The 17,515-nt window shown below is 37.7% G+C and overlaps 1 protein-coding gene across 2 annotated transcripts in view; it reads left to right on the top strand.

Annotated features, from left to right (window-relative positions):
* Positions 1–17,515, top strand: part of ZFPM2 (zinc finger protein, FOG family member 2) — a 446,479-nt gene that overhangs the window by 92,461 nt on the left and 336,503 nt on the right. The window contains exons 1-2 of one of the 2 annotated variants that reach the window (XM_003782416.1): positions 302–338; positions 533–691. In XM_003782416.1, the coding sequence (XP_003782464.2) occupies positions 302–338; positions 533–691 (196 nt within the window). Of the gene's footprint in view, positions 1–301; positions 339–532; positions 692–17,515 lie in introns of those variants that run through there. The other variant, XM_023517990.1, reaches the window with a different exon arrangement.

Here is a 17,515-nt window from a genome sequence, read left to right as displayed (position 1 = left end):
TGTAATTTTTCTTCAAGCCTCAAACACATATAATGAAATCTTTTCTCAGAATCCACTCTTAAGATGGATTTTTAAAAGTATAGACTTTATTAAAATCTCAGTTCAATTAAAATGCATTCAATTACTTTAAATCTTTATTAAAATCTCAGGTAAAATCGTACAACAGTGTAAAAGAGACTTGTATTCTTTACCAGGCAGTTAATTCGAACAAATGAACATACAGGGCACAGTTTTGCTCTTCAGGAGAGAAAAAAAAAAATAAGTTTAAGGTTTTGGGGTGGGGGTGGGGGAAGGATTGGGGATGCAGGTCAGTTTATATGCGGTCACTTCAGACCGTGGTTTCCTTGAACTTCTCATCATAGGAGGTCAGTGCTTCTTGTGAACATGGAGGTGCCATTAGCTCGCGCGAGTTCCCTGGGTGGTGCTACTTGGAGTGCATTTTCCTCACCACCGTAATCTGAAGGACTTTAAGGATTTATTTCGTTCTCTTCCTTGGATGTGTTTGGTACAGTGTCCTTTTTTCTTTTTCAAGGGCCTCTTGAAGACGCCATCGAAGATGAGGAAGAAGAGTGTCCCTCTGAAGAAGCAGACATCATTTCGAAAGGAGACTTTCCCCTGGAGGAAAGCTTCTCCACCGAATTTGGGCCTGAAAATCTAAGCTGTGAAGAAGTGGAATACTTTTGTAACAAAGGTAATTTTTGATGGGTGGATGTCACATGTGAGTCCACTTAGAAGAGTTTGTAACGTTTTTAGAATTGTACAATAGGGTGGAATCAAAGTCCTCAGTGCGAAAATAAGCACAAAATGTTTTAAATGGAAAATGTTACTTTGAGGGACAAAAGCAATTCCACTGTGACAAATCATTTTTTATATTAAGACAAATATTTCCAGGTGAATTGGCTACTTAACTATGCACATTTTCATGTTATTAATGAATTAACTATAATGCATTTAATGTTAATCATTGATTCATTTATTCTTTCAACAATTATTTATTGAATGTCCGTTGTTGGCAAGGTACTAAATTAGCTATTGAGTATAGATACTGAATAGGTCAGAGAGTGTCCCTACCCAAGGTTCTGGCTCATTCCTTTTGAAAATTGAATGCTTTAGGTATTTGATGTTAACGTTCAACACTGAGGATGGTACTTTTTGGATACTGTTGAGTAAGAAAATAGACATTTTTTTCTCTATTCTAGATACTCTCTACACATTAGCATTATAACTCAAGAGGCACCTGAGACCAATCGCAGCTTGTCTCCAACCATTACTTGGAGCCGGTGGCCTCACTGGTGACTGTGTCCTCATGGACACCTAAACACATTTGCTTATTTTGTTTCATCAGTCATTTTAAAGTTCCTCATGATTCTCTTTCATTTATTTATTTATGATTTTTCTGTGGATTTTCTGTCTCCTCCTACCACAGTGCAATGTTGTACGAATGTTTGGGTCACTTCCTGAGTTTAGAGCAGCTGCTTTTGCAGAGAGCATGATTGGAAGTGTGTGTCTGTGAGTCTGTATGTCTCAGTATGTATGTCTGTATTTGTCATTATTATTCTGACCTGTGAGTTTTTAGGTAGATAGTTGAAGTGAAATTTTTTGCGTGTTTGAATTTGTTGCTTAGACTTCACAGTTTCAAATCAAGAATGTTGCTACAGCTGATCAAAACACTGCCGATACACATATCTTGGTGGCCACATTTATATTTGATATGTATTATTCAGAAGGCCAGGATCACTTTCTGCTGTTGATGGTGTGTTTGAAACAAAATATGTCAGCCAAGTTTCTTTCAAACCCAAGAAATTGTGGTCAGTAGAACCCAAGGTCCTAAATGACAGGACTCATATCTGAACACACTGATATTCAAGAAACCTCCTTAACCATGAACTCTTCTGTAAACCTCAAGATGGGCTTGTGTCATGGTCCTGGTCTTCTGCATCAGAGACTCTTAGATGACATTCAGAAAAGTACAGACAGACTAGGCCTTCTTTCTTCATGTTGACTCAGATTTCAGGCAAAATTAATATTATCCTTGGTTGTCCTGGATACTGGAATCATTTCCTGAAAATATACAGCCATTGCAATAAATATAAGAGCTGGATGGAGATGTAGAAGTTTTAAATTTATGTTTGAAGATATCTTCTATCCTTTCCTTATCAAGAAATATAACCTTTTATGCATTGCATCTAACAACATTGTGGGAATGTAATAAAGGGAAGGAACTAAGAGTTAGAAGGTATCATTTAGTCTTTTTGTTCTTGTGCTTGAAAGAACTAATGTATAGATTTAGATGTTTTTGTAAATTTAATCCAGTGGGGCAGCAGTGATTACTATTATATACATTTACTATTACATACCTTTTAAATTTTAGGAAGATCACTGGTTAAGGGATATGTTTAAAGAAAGAGAATAGAATGCCAAGTTTTAAGTTCATCTTCTGGAAGAAATTCAACTTATTGCAAGTTCATACTTGATGACATAACTATGGTCTTAAGACAATAATGTCATTTATACTAACTTAGAGTCTTTTTTTTTTTTTTGACACACAATCTCATTATGTTGCCCTTAGTAGAGTGCTGTGGCATCACAGCTCACAGCAACCTCAAACTCTTGGGCTTAAGCGATTCTCTTGCTTCAGCCTTGCAAGTAGCTGGGACTATAGGCACCTGCCACAGTGCCCAGCTATTTTTTGGTTCCAGTTGTCATTGTTGTTTAGCAGGCCCAGGCCAGGCTCAACCTGCAAACCTTGGTGTATGTGGCTGGCGCCCTACTCATTGAGCTATGGGTGCCGAGCCACAAACTAGAGTCTTAACACATGAAAAATAGTGACAGAACACTAGAAACTTAGAAAAATATTGAATTACAATTATTATTGACATTATTTAGTATATATTATTATTTGATGAACATTTAGAAAATGTTTTAAATGTAAAGTGTGTATAAAATAAAATTTAATGTATGATATAAAGTCCTTACTAAATAATATATAATACTACAGGTATTATAACAATATATAATACTACATGTATTATAAACGAATTCTCTGATGTTTGGTTTGAAACAACAAAGTCATAGGAGTGGGAGTCTTACTTTCACGTTTTATTTTTCAGGGTAAATAGTAACATTGCTCATTGAAATTACTGTGGTCTTATTTAATAGGAAAAGAATTTCATTATTTTACTCTTATAGAATGTGAGCCCAGGGAATTCCCACTGAATTCCATTGGAATCCTTATGAAAGAAAGACAGCTCTTGGAGAGATCTTTTGTTCCCTTGAGGTCATTCAGGGGATGCTTTCCATTTCTCACTGAAGTTGATTAGCTCCAATTAGCAACTACTCTTTTTCTAGAAATTCACATATTTGACTCAGTGACGCACAATTATATTTTATTTCCAGTTGGAAGAGGACGGATAAACATTCAAAAGAGTAGGAGCGTTGAAGTGGTTAGCCATGTCTACGTCACGATGGGAAAAGCAGGGAAGAAATATTCCTCTGAAGAGGAGAAGCATTTTGGCCTGAGGTTCACTGATGAAACATGATTTCTGCACATATTACAAATCCTTCACACCTTAAGAAGTGTTGATACATACAGGGAAATGAATTGGATTATTTAGAAAGTTTCTCTGTGTAAAGGTCTAAGGTCTATCCATGACCAAAATTTAGCAATGACTTAATTTCTTCAGTGGATCCCCGGCCTACAAATTTTAAATATGAAATATTTTTTCTTATGAAACAGTGAATAGTTAGTTTAATATTTCAGATTTCAGAAGCATGGGCGGAAGAGCTAAATTCAAGGAAGAGTTCCAAGGATACACACACCTTATTATATATCTTTCTTCAAATTTAGCAGTGGCAAAGTAGTGCCTATGGCTCAAAGGAGTAGGGCACTGGCCCCATATGCCAGAGGTGGTGGGTTCAAACCCAATCCCAGCCAAAAACTGCAAAAAATAAAAAAATAAAAAAATTTAGGAGTGGCATTTTGTATAAAAGCAGTCATGTGCTATTGTATTTTTTTTTTTTTTAATAAAAGTAAAATCTCTACTCTTTGTTCATTTTCACACATAGCTTGTTCTGGGTAAAGTTCTTACTTCCCTTTGAAATTAAGCTTCCTCATTATGCAGGATATTTTCAGTGTTTCAGAGATGAGCTAAAATTAGAGCTCTTCAATAACTCTTATTATTGTGACACCTTCCTCAGGTCCGCACTGATATTATCTACGTTCTGGTTAAAGGGTAATTTTTCCTACAGATCTCAAAGGGTTTATTAACATTAGTATACTTGCTAGTCATTATATACTATGGGATTAAATATGACCCAAATCACTCTTAGAGTGTCAATTCCACAAAAATGTCAATAAATGTTGGCTAGAATTTTCCGTTAGCTTTAATGTATACAACTCCCCATCATACCAATCTATCTCAGATTCACAGTTATAGTTGCAGTCCTAACATTTGAACCTGCCAATTCCTTTGAAGTTTCATCGGCCACTTTTGACTTTGGATTAATTGCATACGTCATGTTCCCATTTTTCATCTTTGCAATGAAACGAAGTACGTTTAGAAAAAGATGCCACTTCAAACTTGCTTTGATACTTCCAGATTTTAAATATTTTAGAAAAATATGAAGCGATGCTTACAGTTTACAACTTCTTCAGTTCATGGGTTTAGATTTCCTGGCAGTTTGCCTTACCGTATCTCTCAGAGGAAGGAAACAACCAAGAATTATTTCCTTGAATTTACAGATGACGAAGACATCCAGGCTGGGTCCATAAGTGCTTCCTATATCCTGTGGTGCTGAAGTTTCTGCTTCAGTTATTTTTTCTGCCTTTCTTCTGGTTTATGCACTAGACGTGGAAGTACCTCAATGCGTGTGCAGGACTGAGCAAACCAAAATAAATTGAAATACAGGTGGCCTGGATAGCAACCTGGGGACATTGTTAGTTTTATGTCCCTGCTGGCAGTTGGACACTCTTTTATAGATAAGCAATTCTTTGATAAACTGAGACAGTAAGTTTCCTAGTGGAGTTGGCATTGAGCAGTCCTAAAAGTAGCGTTCAATTATTAATTATATCACTTTCATAACTATAAAAGTGAACTAATCATGTCTCGGGATACATTCCAAGAGTCATCACAGGATATGTAAACAGGAAGAATAATATCAGATCCATGTCATTGCAAGCGAGTAGATTATAATACTATTTAAAAAAATAGCTCCAAGGAAACTACGTGTCAGTGAACTTTGAGTTAGCTGCAATGATTGTCTAGAAAAGTTACTGACGGTCCTTGTAAATTGTTCTCTGGTGTCATGATCCCCAAACAAAGGCTGAAAGGGAAGATGATGCCATCAGAGTTGCTTTTGGAAGACAAAAGCTTTGTCTAGTCTTAGTCTCCAGAAATTGAGAAAAGTCAGAGGCTATAGTTGTGTTTATTAAGAATAGAGTATAAATGTCTTACCACAACAAATAAGGGAGGTGGTAGTTACCGTAGTCAGTTTGATGTCAGCATTCCACATTGTATATCAAATCAGCACATTGTACCCCATGAATGCATTCATGTACACAGTTATGATTTAACAACAAAAAATAAAAAGCTGAGAGAAAAGTCAGAGAAATCTCTGGCTATAGTTCATGCCAGACGGAGGTGAACTAAAATTAGAGCTCTTCAATCTGGAACGATGAGGGTTAAAAGAGCAGCATGTAAGACTGTAAAGACTGGAAAAACTGTAAGATAGGGTGTCACAAGGGACATCCTCACCCCATTCAAAGGAGTCCACAGAGTAATGTACAGATAGTAAGATTAAAGACTCTCTACAACAGAAAAATGTAAAGCATATTAAAGAAAATGGAATAAAACATGCTTGGAGGGATTTTTCTTTGAGACAAAATCTCACTCAGTCACTCTGGGTGAGTGCCATGGCATCATAGCTCACAGCAACCTCAAAGTCTTGGCCTGAAGGAATCTTCTTGCCTCAGCCTCCTGAATAGCTGGGACTACAGGTGCGCCACAATCCCTGGCTAGTTTTTCTATTTTCAGTAGAGATGGGGTCTTGCTCTTTCTCAGTCTGGTATCCAACTTCTAAATTCAGCACTTCACCTGCCTCAGCCTCTCAGAGTGCTAGGATTGCAGGGGTGAGCCAGGGCTGCAGGGGTGAGCCAGGACAGCTGGCCTAAAACCTATTTGGTATCAGTGTTATCCTCAGAAGCAACTCATACCAAACCAAGAGCAAAATTAATCCGATACTTAACTGGGCTGTTGGAAGCTGCCACTTCTGTTCCCTAGAGCAAGTTCAATTCAGCATCTGCTTTGTGCCAGATATTCTTCTTGGTGCTGTAGATACAGCAGTAAACAAAAGTCAGTTATCAATTCACATTTTCTGAGATGTTGGGTGGTGTTGGGCACCTTGAAGAAAAACCCAACAGGCGGGGGTGGGAGAGCAGCCGTGGGTGGGCGCATGCATGCACAGGCTACTCCATCCAGCGTGCTGGGGGGATCAGAGAGCCAGGAATGAGCTTCTGGTGCTCACTGGGGAATGAGTCACACCTGCTGTACCCACGAGGCTAGCTTTGCAGGAAACCAGAAGGGGACAGAAGAGAGCCCGGGAGTAGGAGAGGTGTAGTCAGCCCTGTGGAACTTGGGGCTCCCAGAATCCATGAGGTTCCCACCACTACAGAAGCCGTGGGGAACAGAGAAGTGCAGCTGCTGCCTTTTGAGCCGCAGAGCAGAGCCTAGGTGGTAACTGGAACCAGAGGTGTGGTCACAACGTAGTTGGTGTGTATATGCCTGGGAAGAAGGTCCTGCAGAACGGAAAGGTTGAACAGAAAACAGAAACAGGGACATTGGGAACACTCTCAGGAGATGCAGACGCTCCCAACCAGAATTGTCCCTTAAGTCAAGGAGCTTGATGGCCCCCAGCTGTAGCTCTTGAATGTAGTGTCCACAACACTCGCAGTGTTGGGGGATGCCACAAGTCACTTTGCTCCTTTCCCCAGGGTCAAGGGTGGGTGTGTTTTCTATATCTTTCTCTCTCTGTGCATCAGAAAGACGATGAGTAGGAGGCCTGAGAACAGAGCCTGTTTCATCCTTGTGTTTGCTTGTTTCTGCCAATAGGCTGCCAGACTCATTGAAATGCTCCCTCTGCCCGCCAAAAAAACTTCCTCTCTTTCTGTTGGTTTGTGCAGTTTGTAGCTCTGCCTGAAAATTAAGACATAAAGGAAGAAAAGCCTTATTTCTCCTTGGACTGTATGTAACAAATCTGAAGCTAAATTGGTGATATTAATCCCTATGCCCTATCTCCATAAATGTTGCGCTAAATCAACAAAATATTATCCAGATCCTTAATCCTGAGAAAAAGATTGTTTAAAAAAAAAACCCACTGTACTTTTATGCAGAATTTGGTTGCGGATGTAGTAACTATTTTTCATTTGCTCCAGTGTCAAACATCATTCTATTTTGTGTCTTTTTTTCTTTTTTTTCTCTTTTCTTAAATTCGGGAAGTCTATTTAGCTATATTTTATAAACCCCTCTTGATCAATGTGGTTTCTTTCCTCCTCAGTTACGCCTTTAATGACATGTTTCTGCTTCCTCTGATGCTTGGGTAACGGGAATCAGAACCCACAGAAGGCAGCTCTACCATAATCACTTTGAGTTCAATAAGGAAGGGGATCTTTACAGGCAATTTTTTTTTTTTTCTTAACGGGATTAAGAAGCTCAGCTCTTTAAATTCTTGCATATAACATTGACATTTCCAGGGTGTGTTTGGACCAGGGAGTTCAAAGAGAAGGAATAAGAAAGGAAAGCCAATATGACTTTGTTTTTTACCTTGCTGGAGGAGCTGTCAGTGCAAATCGCCTATAAGCTTATTGACCTGAATCTTTGACTCCTTGTTTTCTCTGGATTTGGCTGGAGTGGAGACACTGATGGAGCTCTGATAGGGATGATTGAACAGCCCCCAGCTTTGCTTGGCAGGGGCCTCCCTTTCCTTCTCTGCCACCCCCGCCCCCCTTCCTCCACTTGACATTATTGTACCTTGGCAAAATCCCTTATCTGGAGCCAATACTTCTTCTTTTTTTGAAATTCATTTTTAAATCATTAATTTTTTTTTTTTTTTTTTTTACAGAAGTCATTTACTAATGCAAAATGGAAAATCATTCCTTTTAGGAAATAGCGGCTAAGTTGTTTCCTACTTGTATTTGTAATCTCATGGGTTGAAACAATATATACTGTAAGGAATTGTGGTATCACTGCTTTTTATAGCAATCTGAAAAATCCCTAAAATGTAGTTTTTGTTTGGAATGATTGATTTCTTTTTTTTTAAAATCACATTTGTTTGGAAAAAGAGAGAACATTTATAGGAACTGTGTTTCTGTAAGAGAGTTAGCATTTCTTTGGATTTGGTGGAACCAGAGGGCATACAAGTTTTACCCATGACTCAGTGTGCCTTATACACGGGTCGGGTAAGGCTTTGTCTACTAACTTCATCTCTATTTCCAGATACATCATCATAGCAATTTCAGCAAAATTAAAATGATTAATTTTATACAGCCTGAGGAATGACTCATGATGCTGTCATTTCTGTGAGTCATACATGGTAATATAGTCTACATTTTTGCATGACAAACTAAATTCATTGGTGTGTTTTTTTTATTTTTTGATGAACTGACCATCAACAGACCTCAAGTGCACATCTGCTAAAGATCTTTATTGAGACATATGAATATTTGATAAAATATGTAATTACCTAATTCTTTTCTAATTTCTGAAATAGATCCTATTACAATAAAGTGCATTTAATTCTGCTGCTACCTAAATATAGAAGGTGTCAGGAGACATTTGCCTAAGTTTTAATTATGTCCTCATTTTATAGCAGCATTATTGTTGTAAATAGTCAAACATTGAAAACACCGTATAAAACCAAATAAGACACTGTTTTACCATTTGGAGAAATTGCCTTTTGGTTTTATGGTTGAGTTTTTGGTGAGTACAAGAGCATTTCTTGACCAGTAAAATTTAGTATAGATTTGTTTTTCCCTCTGGGATGTTTAAAGTCAGATGATGAATAAGAATGTATCCAATCTGGTCAGTAGCTATATGAAGATAAGTGTCTGTGTAGTTGGAGACATCTGCATTGTTGATTAACTTTTTCACTTTAATTGTAGATCATGAATTAACCAATCATTAATTTTAGCAGGGTGATATAAAAGAAAATTGATTATTTTTAAGCCTTTTTAAATTTCTATACTTTTCCAGTGGTGTTTTGGGTGGGATGAAGAATTCTTTTTCTGTTTGTTTGTTTGTTTATAGTTTTTGGCCAGGGCTAGGTTTGAACCTGCCACCTCTGGCATATGGGGCCAGCGCCTCACTCCTTTGAGCCACAGGGGCTGCCCGGGATAAAGAATTCTTAAGGAAGTACTTTCGATCAAATTAGAATCATGTAAACAGCTAATTTAAATTGTGCTTATTTCCATTTTATTTTTCTCAAACTTTTATTTGAATCAAATTCATGGAAATGTACAATTTTTGAATCATTTATACCTACTAACATTTAATTTATATTTCTACTTCAAGAAAATTATAAATATGAATAGCATTAGGGATACCTGGGCAACTGATTTATTTTAATAATACAGAATTGATGTCGTGGACAGTCCTGAATCTTACTATGGGTCACGTTGAGATACAGTGTTATGATTTTACAGAAGCTGCTGTCTTGGAAGTAGCCATGTCTTCTCTACTTTTAACCTTAAATATCATAAAAATGACTTTAAGACATTTCCTTGGTTCTGCCTTGGAATATTCTAGGTTTAAATCAAATAAGATTTTCAAAGCTCTTAATCTTCTCATATAAATGTACATTTTCTTATTAGTATGTAAAATTTCTCACAATGTTTTTGTTATCATTTGAGAAGCAACAGGCAGTATTAAAGCCCTCGCCCTTCCATTACCTGATGGGATAATCTTTATCTCTTTAGGCCTAAACATAGAATGTGTAATGGGAAATGTAGAAAGCTGTGGAACGATGAATTTAATTATAGTAATAAACCCAGTCACTTTTTTGTTGTTCTTAAAAGGTCAAGTAAAAATAACTGCTTGTGTTGCACCAATAAAGTAAATACTGATAACGATGCAGATTGCTATTTCAGCTTCTTTTTTTCTTTGTAATTCAGTGAGATTCCAGAGATTGACATTGAAACTATGTACCAATTATAATGATTATAATAATGGTAATAACAACTTTCATTTGCTGGCTGCTCCTGAAAGTCAGACGTATTTCTGTACACGTATCCTCTCTAATCAACTTACCATCCTACAGGGTAGATGCTCTTTTCACCTTTGACTTCCAGAGGTTCAGTAACTTGACCAAAGTCACAAGACTACTAAAGGTTAATACTGAATTAAAATCTGCATTAGTGGTGCCTAATAAAAATAGAAAACGAATTTTGTTTTCTTTTGTCTAGTATTACGTAATTCTGCAGAAAGAGATGGATATGGTTGAAGAATGCTCAACGTGAGAAGTATAAAACTCATGTTTTCAAGTAATTTTTAACCTGGCATTCTCTCATAAAGTCTTACTCAACACATTGTGTCAGTCCAAAATAAGGGCAAATACAAAACCAACAAATAAACAGAAAGGCGATGATGAATTCAGAGTATCCTTAGACGAGCTCTATCTTTTGGTACCTCTTTAAAGACTCTCTGTCAATATAAACAAGTTGACATTTTGGTGCAATGCAAGGAGCTAGATTGAAAGCTCTTTAGTCTCATGATGCTAACTGAAGAATAAGAATACTATTACCCTGTTTTAGAGGCATGCCGTAGCTTATAGTTTCTCACTGCCTGTGTCTTGTGCTGTGGTTGTTTCAGGTGATTCAAAAGCGTGAGGATACACCACAATGTGTGTACCTGGGCAAAAGCCAGTAGTGAATGGCAGGAATATTTACAGATCCACAGAAACTATTTGTATAGGAACTTCAGCCCTGTAGAAACGTTTGCAAAATGAACTCTTTAAAGCATTTTGACCTCCACACAAATTGAGACTAAATAAAAAGCGGAGAAGGGAAGGAAGGAAGAGGGGAAGAGGGCATTGTTTGCAGGGAAAGCTCTGGGCACTGTGAAAACTTTTCACTTTTCTGAAGGAAATGCAGTCCAACAGATGGTAAGAGTGGAAGTGAGATAAACATAGGAACTGGAAAAGTAAGCAATACATTCTAACAGGTTCTCTATCAAAGATCTGGAGAAGTAGAAAGATTAGACAAGGAACTGTTCTGAAACTTGACAGTGGCTGTATCTTACCAAGTCGTATGCACATAGCAGAGATGGAAAGTGGAATTGCACAGACAGTAGGCTGTGATTCTATTTTTCTGACAGTGAAAAGGGAAGGTCTCTTTAAGGATTCTTTTTAAAGATACAGATTTTTTGAGAAAGAAATCTATAGTACAGGCATACAAAACACTTCCCCTTACGTAGTTAACAACGGGATTTGATGTAATTTCTACTGTCACGATAGTATTAGCACCAGACATTATATTTGGGGTCCTAGATAAGCTCTATTTTTTTTTTTTTTTGTTTGTTTTCAGCGCAAATCATGGCTCGTGAACCAACACTGGGAACCTGTTACTTGTTTCTGGTTGGATAAGGGTGGCTGTGTATGTGCTTTTATGTGGCTGTGTAGGCATTACGTGTAGCAGCAGAAAGAACACTCTATAAAGAATTGCCTCATTTCTTAAAGATATAGCATGCTAGTAAGAGTAAGAAAACATCTGCATATATTAGACAAGGAAATTTATATTATGGGTGGAAATATTGTTAAGTTTGGCGTGATTAAGGAAAACAGTGCATTCATTCCCAAGCTTTGTTCTGTTAATGTTCATCGTTCCAGCCTGGGAATTATTATTTACCAGCAGGCCTCTGCTTCATTTCGTTTCTACATCCTGTGAGCTTCTATCTTGTATTGGTGGCCCACTACTAAAGGGAATACCAAAACAGAATAACTCTTAATAAGAAACAACAGTTCTATAAAAACGCAAAATGATACTGAACCAAATGGACAAGGAAAATAGCTTATGTCCTAAGGAAAACTCAGCTTAGAAAATACTGATGTGTGTTTTCTCTATAATATTGGTAATTGTGTTGAGGAGCTTTCCCTGTGGTCCTAAAATTATCAAACAATTAGTAAAACGAATGCATTTTTTGGCTGGGGATGGTGGCTCATGCCTGTAATCCTAGTGCTCTGGGAGGCTGAGGGAGACGGATCACCAGAACTCAGGGATTGGAGACCAGGCTGAGCAAGAGCAAGACTCTGTCTCTACAAAAAATATAAAAACTACCCTAGCTGGACATTGTGGCGGGCACCGGTAGTCCCAGCTACTCTGGAGGCTGAGGCAGCAGGATCCGTTGAGCCCACGAGTTTGAGGTTGCTGTGACCTGTGACATCATGCCACTTTACCCAGGGTGACAGAGAGACTCTGTCTCATAAATAAATAAATAAGCATTTATTAAAATTACGTAATATGCATAATATATTATGTTCACACTTAACATTGTCAAGTGAGTATTAGATCTGCTCATTCTCCTTCTTAGTTCATTTCACAATTGTTTAATTATTTTTCCATCAAAGAATAGACCGTCAGCAGTTCAAAATAGTGAACTCAGCATTTGCCTCAATTCTAAAACTTGAATAATACAAATAAATATTGCGTGTTGCTTCCACATTCTGAGGTTAGTTTGACAATAGTTTCTGAACACTTGAAGGTTTGGGGGCAGTGCCATTAATCTGAGCAGAAAAGCACCTTTACCGTAGCTACCGTGCAGAGACAGAGTTTCTGTGAGGTTAATGAAGCTTTAACTTGAGAATACCATCCTGGTACAGACTCTTTCTAAGGCTCTGCACCTAATTTTGGAATTAGAAGTTTGTGTTTTTCTGCTAAGGAAGGTCCCCTGAGTTGCATAAACCTCAGGTCCCACAAGGCCTGCATCAACTCCTCTTAGCAGCTATGGTAAATGTGTGTGCTCTCATAGAAGATGGCGGTGATTGAGAATGCTAAGTTTGGTTTTGATTCCAAAAAAGCATCTGAGATGTCTGAATTGTCCAAATCCCAAATCTATTCTCATTACAGAACATGTTGGCCTTAGCCTAAAGAGATCACAGATACTTATGACGAGCCTGATTTTGAAAACACTGTTTTAAAAAGTGAACAGAGAGGGAAAGAATTCTTCCACATTTATGAAAATCTTGACTATGCTGTGTGTATTATCTCTCTTTCTGGTGTAATCGCCAGGAGCTAGGCTGTAAAGGAGGGGGTGCTGTGGGAAGACCTTGTGGTACAAAGAGTCTGAATGTGTCTTGCGATAACAAATTTGGGACTATCCCTAGTGTTGGAAGCGAGATGTGGATTTGAGTTAGAAGGAGGCTGACATGACCTAGAGTGTGTTTTCCTCATAGATATGGAAACTCCGTCAGGATTAGCTTTCCCTATAAGAATAGGCTTGTATGTACATCGTGGAATACTATGCAGCCCTAAAAAAGATGGAGACTTTACCTCCTTCATGTTTACATGGATGGAGCTGGAAAATGTTCTTAGTAAAGTATCTGAAGAATAGAAGAAAAAGTATCCAATGTACACAGCCCTACTATGAAACTAAATTATAGTTTTCATAGGAAAGATATAACCTAATTATAGCCTTAGAATATGGGGAGGGGAGAGGATGAGGGGGGGCAGGGGGTGGAAGGGTAGAGGGAGGGTGATTGCTGGGGTCACCTCTATGGTTTATCTTACAAAGGTACAAGTGAATCTTTCTAAAAGCAGAGTATGAATGTCTTAGTAACTAAGAAAATGACACAAAAGTTACATTAACCAGTTTGATGTAACCAGAGTATTTTGAATTGTATGTGAAAACACCACACTGTACCCCGTGATTGCATTAATGTACACAGCTATGATTTAATAAAAAAAAGAATAGACTTGTAGAAGTGACTACAGGACTCTCTGGCTCACGTCCGATTGTCTGTGATGAGAGAGAAGCACTTCTAATTTCTCTTATGATGGAGAGTTTTTCCGCTTATTTAAAATGCATGGTTTTTATTAGCTTTGCTTGGTTATTGGAATAATTAATGACTCAAAGCCTCATGGCAGTCAGTACATTCATGCTTGGTCTAATCCAATCAATATTTGCTGAACACCAGCTAGGTCAGATATTGTGAGACCTACCGTGGATCCAGTGGTGAGCAAACACAGAGAAGGCTCTGGCTATGCTGGAATTTAGTAGGGAGGTGGACATTAATAAATAATTACACAAATGGTACGGGGTAATTTGACTTAGGAAAATCAAAAAAGTGTCCTTAAGAATGTGACACTTGAGCTGGAATCAAATTCTGAGTAGATATTAACTGGGTAAAAAGAGGTAACAGGGTTTCTGGTAGAGGGCCCCGCATGTGGGTGACGCCAGCCTGGTGAGCAGCCCAAGAGAATAATAGGGACCATCCTGTGATGGACCCAGAAGAGGTAAACGTGGGTCAGAGAGACCTGGAAGGGCAATGATTTTATGGCAAAAGACAGGAAATAATGAGAGGAAGCAAAAGAGAAGAAGTTAAATCCTTTGAAAGATCAAACATTAACTTGCAAGTCTGAGCTTTGCACAAGCCACAGTAGAGAGAGGAAATGGAAGAGTAAGATCTAATGCCGGTGGTCAAGCAGTAGGAAGAATAGACTTTATAAGGAAAAAATAAACATCCCTTATTTGTGAGCTCTGAGAGCCGATCTTCCTTAGGGTGTTGGAACTAGTGTGAGACAGAGGGCATCGAGACATGGAGAGAAGCCTGTGTTAGTTACTGGCCCAGAATATGCATTTTCTGTTGGCTCCTTCTTTAGCATTTCGAATGTGTGGCTTGAATAGGGTCCTATTTGTAAGGACTGCCTTATATTGTAGTAATGGAGCACTATGTTACTGAGAGATTGCTTATGAATCACATTCTTAAACCAAGGCAGATGCCAGCAAACAGAAGGAAGAACAGCTTCCTGATGGCATAACCACAAATCTGCAAATAGGTAAATTACGGTATGGAATATCCTCATTTAGAGACTGTCACGCATTACTGTGTCTCTTCTTTGGAATGAGGAATGTCTTAGTTATGTAGAATCTTCTTCTGACCAGAATGACATTAGCTGCAGCAAGGAAGGGATAATATGAAAAAACCATATATATTTATATTATGACCTTTGGAATGTATACTCTGGAAACATCACTTAGAGTGTCTTGTTTTCCCATTTTCCCACACTTGGTTATATATTTGACCTTTTCAGGAGCTCATTGGGAGAAATAATGAGGAAGAAAAATTCTTGAACGATACACTGATGAGAAGTTGCCTTATTTTACCTGATGTGGAAATTTCCCCATTGCTCCCTATCTTTGGTGCATGTACATTGAGAAAAAAACTTGTCCCTTAGAAGATAATATTGACAGCAGGGATAAATAGGTCTCTAGAAAGAATTTATCACTCACTATTCTTTATTCTTAAGTTAACAATATTTTAGTTGTGACTTTTATACGATGCTGGTAATCATAAACATTAGTATTTGCAGTAATTTTTCCCTTACTAGCTATAAGACATTGCTACAAAATTATAGTCATGCCTTGACTTTAGAAATTGAGTTTCTGCCAGGCATGGTGGCTCACACCTGTAATCTCAGCACTGTGGGAGGGTGAGCCTGGTGGATTGCCTGAGCTTAGGAGTTCAAGAACAGCCTGAGCAAGAATGAGACCCCCATCTCTAAAAATAACCAAGTATTGTGGCAAGAACGTACAGTCCCAGCTACTTGGAAGGCTGAGGCAAGAGGATTGCTTAATCCCAGGAGTTTGAGGTTGCTATGACACCAGGGCACTCTGCCAGGGCAAGAAAGTGAGACTCTGTCTCCAAAAAGGAAAGAAATTGAGTTTCTTCTAAACATAACAGACTTAGCCCTAGACTACTGTTATCAGGTGTTTTAGGATTATTTCTTCAGCTCGGGCCTCAGAATGTATAATAAATTAAATGTGGATTCTAGCCTTTCATTCTGTTTATTTTTCATTTTGTGGGGTCTAAAAACGACTATTGTCAAAATAATGACATGCTAAATGGGAAAACCCCAAATAAGTTACCAAAAAGTCACATGCTTTAAAAAAATAATTGTATACTGAATATAACTCTCCAGAATACGGCAAAGCCCTACATTTTATTACACATCTTTATTAAGTTACAGTAAGACCTGAGTCACACACCATGCTAGGAATTCACAAGCACAATGGGCCTATTCTTTTCAAACAGTTGAAATGTTTAGATTTATTTTAGGTGTTGCCATAAAAGGATAATAATTGTACATTTTTATTCTCATTTCTAGAGATCTGATCGGGTCTGTAATTTGGCAATAAAGAGTTAATTTAGCATGACATTTTGTTTGGATAATCTATAACCAAACAATTGTTTTAAGCCAAACAATATCACAAGGCTATCAGGCAAAGCAAACACAAACTGAATCTTAAACTTTAATGTCCTCGCCCTTCAATACGAGCTGCTGTTTTCTGTTTTTGACTGTTACAGTCCTTTAACCAAAGCTATCTTGTCTGATGATAAAACCATAAGTGTATGAAGCTCACACATTTTTCATCTCTATTATGACCTTATCTTTCATGAGCCGCTTCTGTGAAGGTATCCTAACTATAGGAAGCACCTGGGAAACATATGTGATATCTATTCTCTGATAAGCAGTTCTGAACAAGAAAGTAGATCTGTCACTTCTGAACTGTTCATTGTTAAAAAATACTTTGATGATTTAGCTGATTGCAAAATACATTATAGGGATGACTAACAGCTACAGGAACACTCCTAGTCAAGAAAGTTCAATAGTTATATTGTACAAGAATTTCTATAAGAGGTTAATATCGATAGGAACTACATGGATTAAAAGAGCAGGGTTGAGAAAGGCTGTTTGCTTGCTTGACTGCTTTCAAACACTGCTGCTGTTTTGTGCTGGAAAAGTGACTGTCTCAGAATGTGGCGAATCTTTAATTTCTACAGAAGTGTTTAACGTTCAGTGAAAAGGTGTTTGTTTGCATTTTTGAAATTATTTTTGCCTGGCAAGCTGAGCCACTGCTTTGACCATCTTACCCACAATGCTTCACACGGTATGTAAAGATTCTGTTTCATGTGTTTCAAAGAATATATTCTGGTGTATGTCCCCGAGTCATTTATGGCGGGCATTGTATTGCTCAATAACGCCTTCAATTTCCTCCTATAGGGCTCTCATTGACTCTGAAACCTAGACTAAGAAAAATGGAAGGGCCCACAAAATATGTATGATATCTTTTAAAAGAGCAACAAAAGAGTTTAATCTTGCAATGAAAAACCATTAACTCCAGAGCCATAATTTTAGAAATATTATAGATTTTGTTACTGCTTGACATTTACTCCATTTCATCATCTTATGAATTGGTCTTTGCATATATGTGGTGATTATCCCATTAAATATGTTTGTGCTTTGCTGAAA

This window comes from Otolemur garnettii, unplaced genomic scaffold (genome assembly GCF_000181295.1).
Source record: "Otolemur garnettii isolate 467f Iridium unplaced genomic scaffold, OtoGar3 scaffold00004, whole genome shotgun sequence".
In the NCBI taxonomy this organism is placed as follows: Eukaryota; Metazoa; Chordata; class Mammalia; order Primates; family Galagidae; genus Otolemur; species Otolemur garnettii.
The sequence above is the reverse complement of the archived record's forward strand: the minus strand, read 5'-3'. Positions and strand labels throughout refer to the sequence as shown.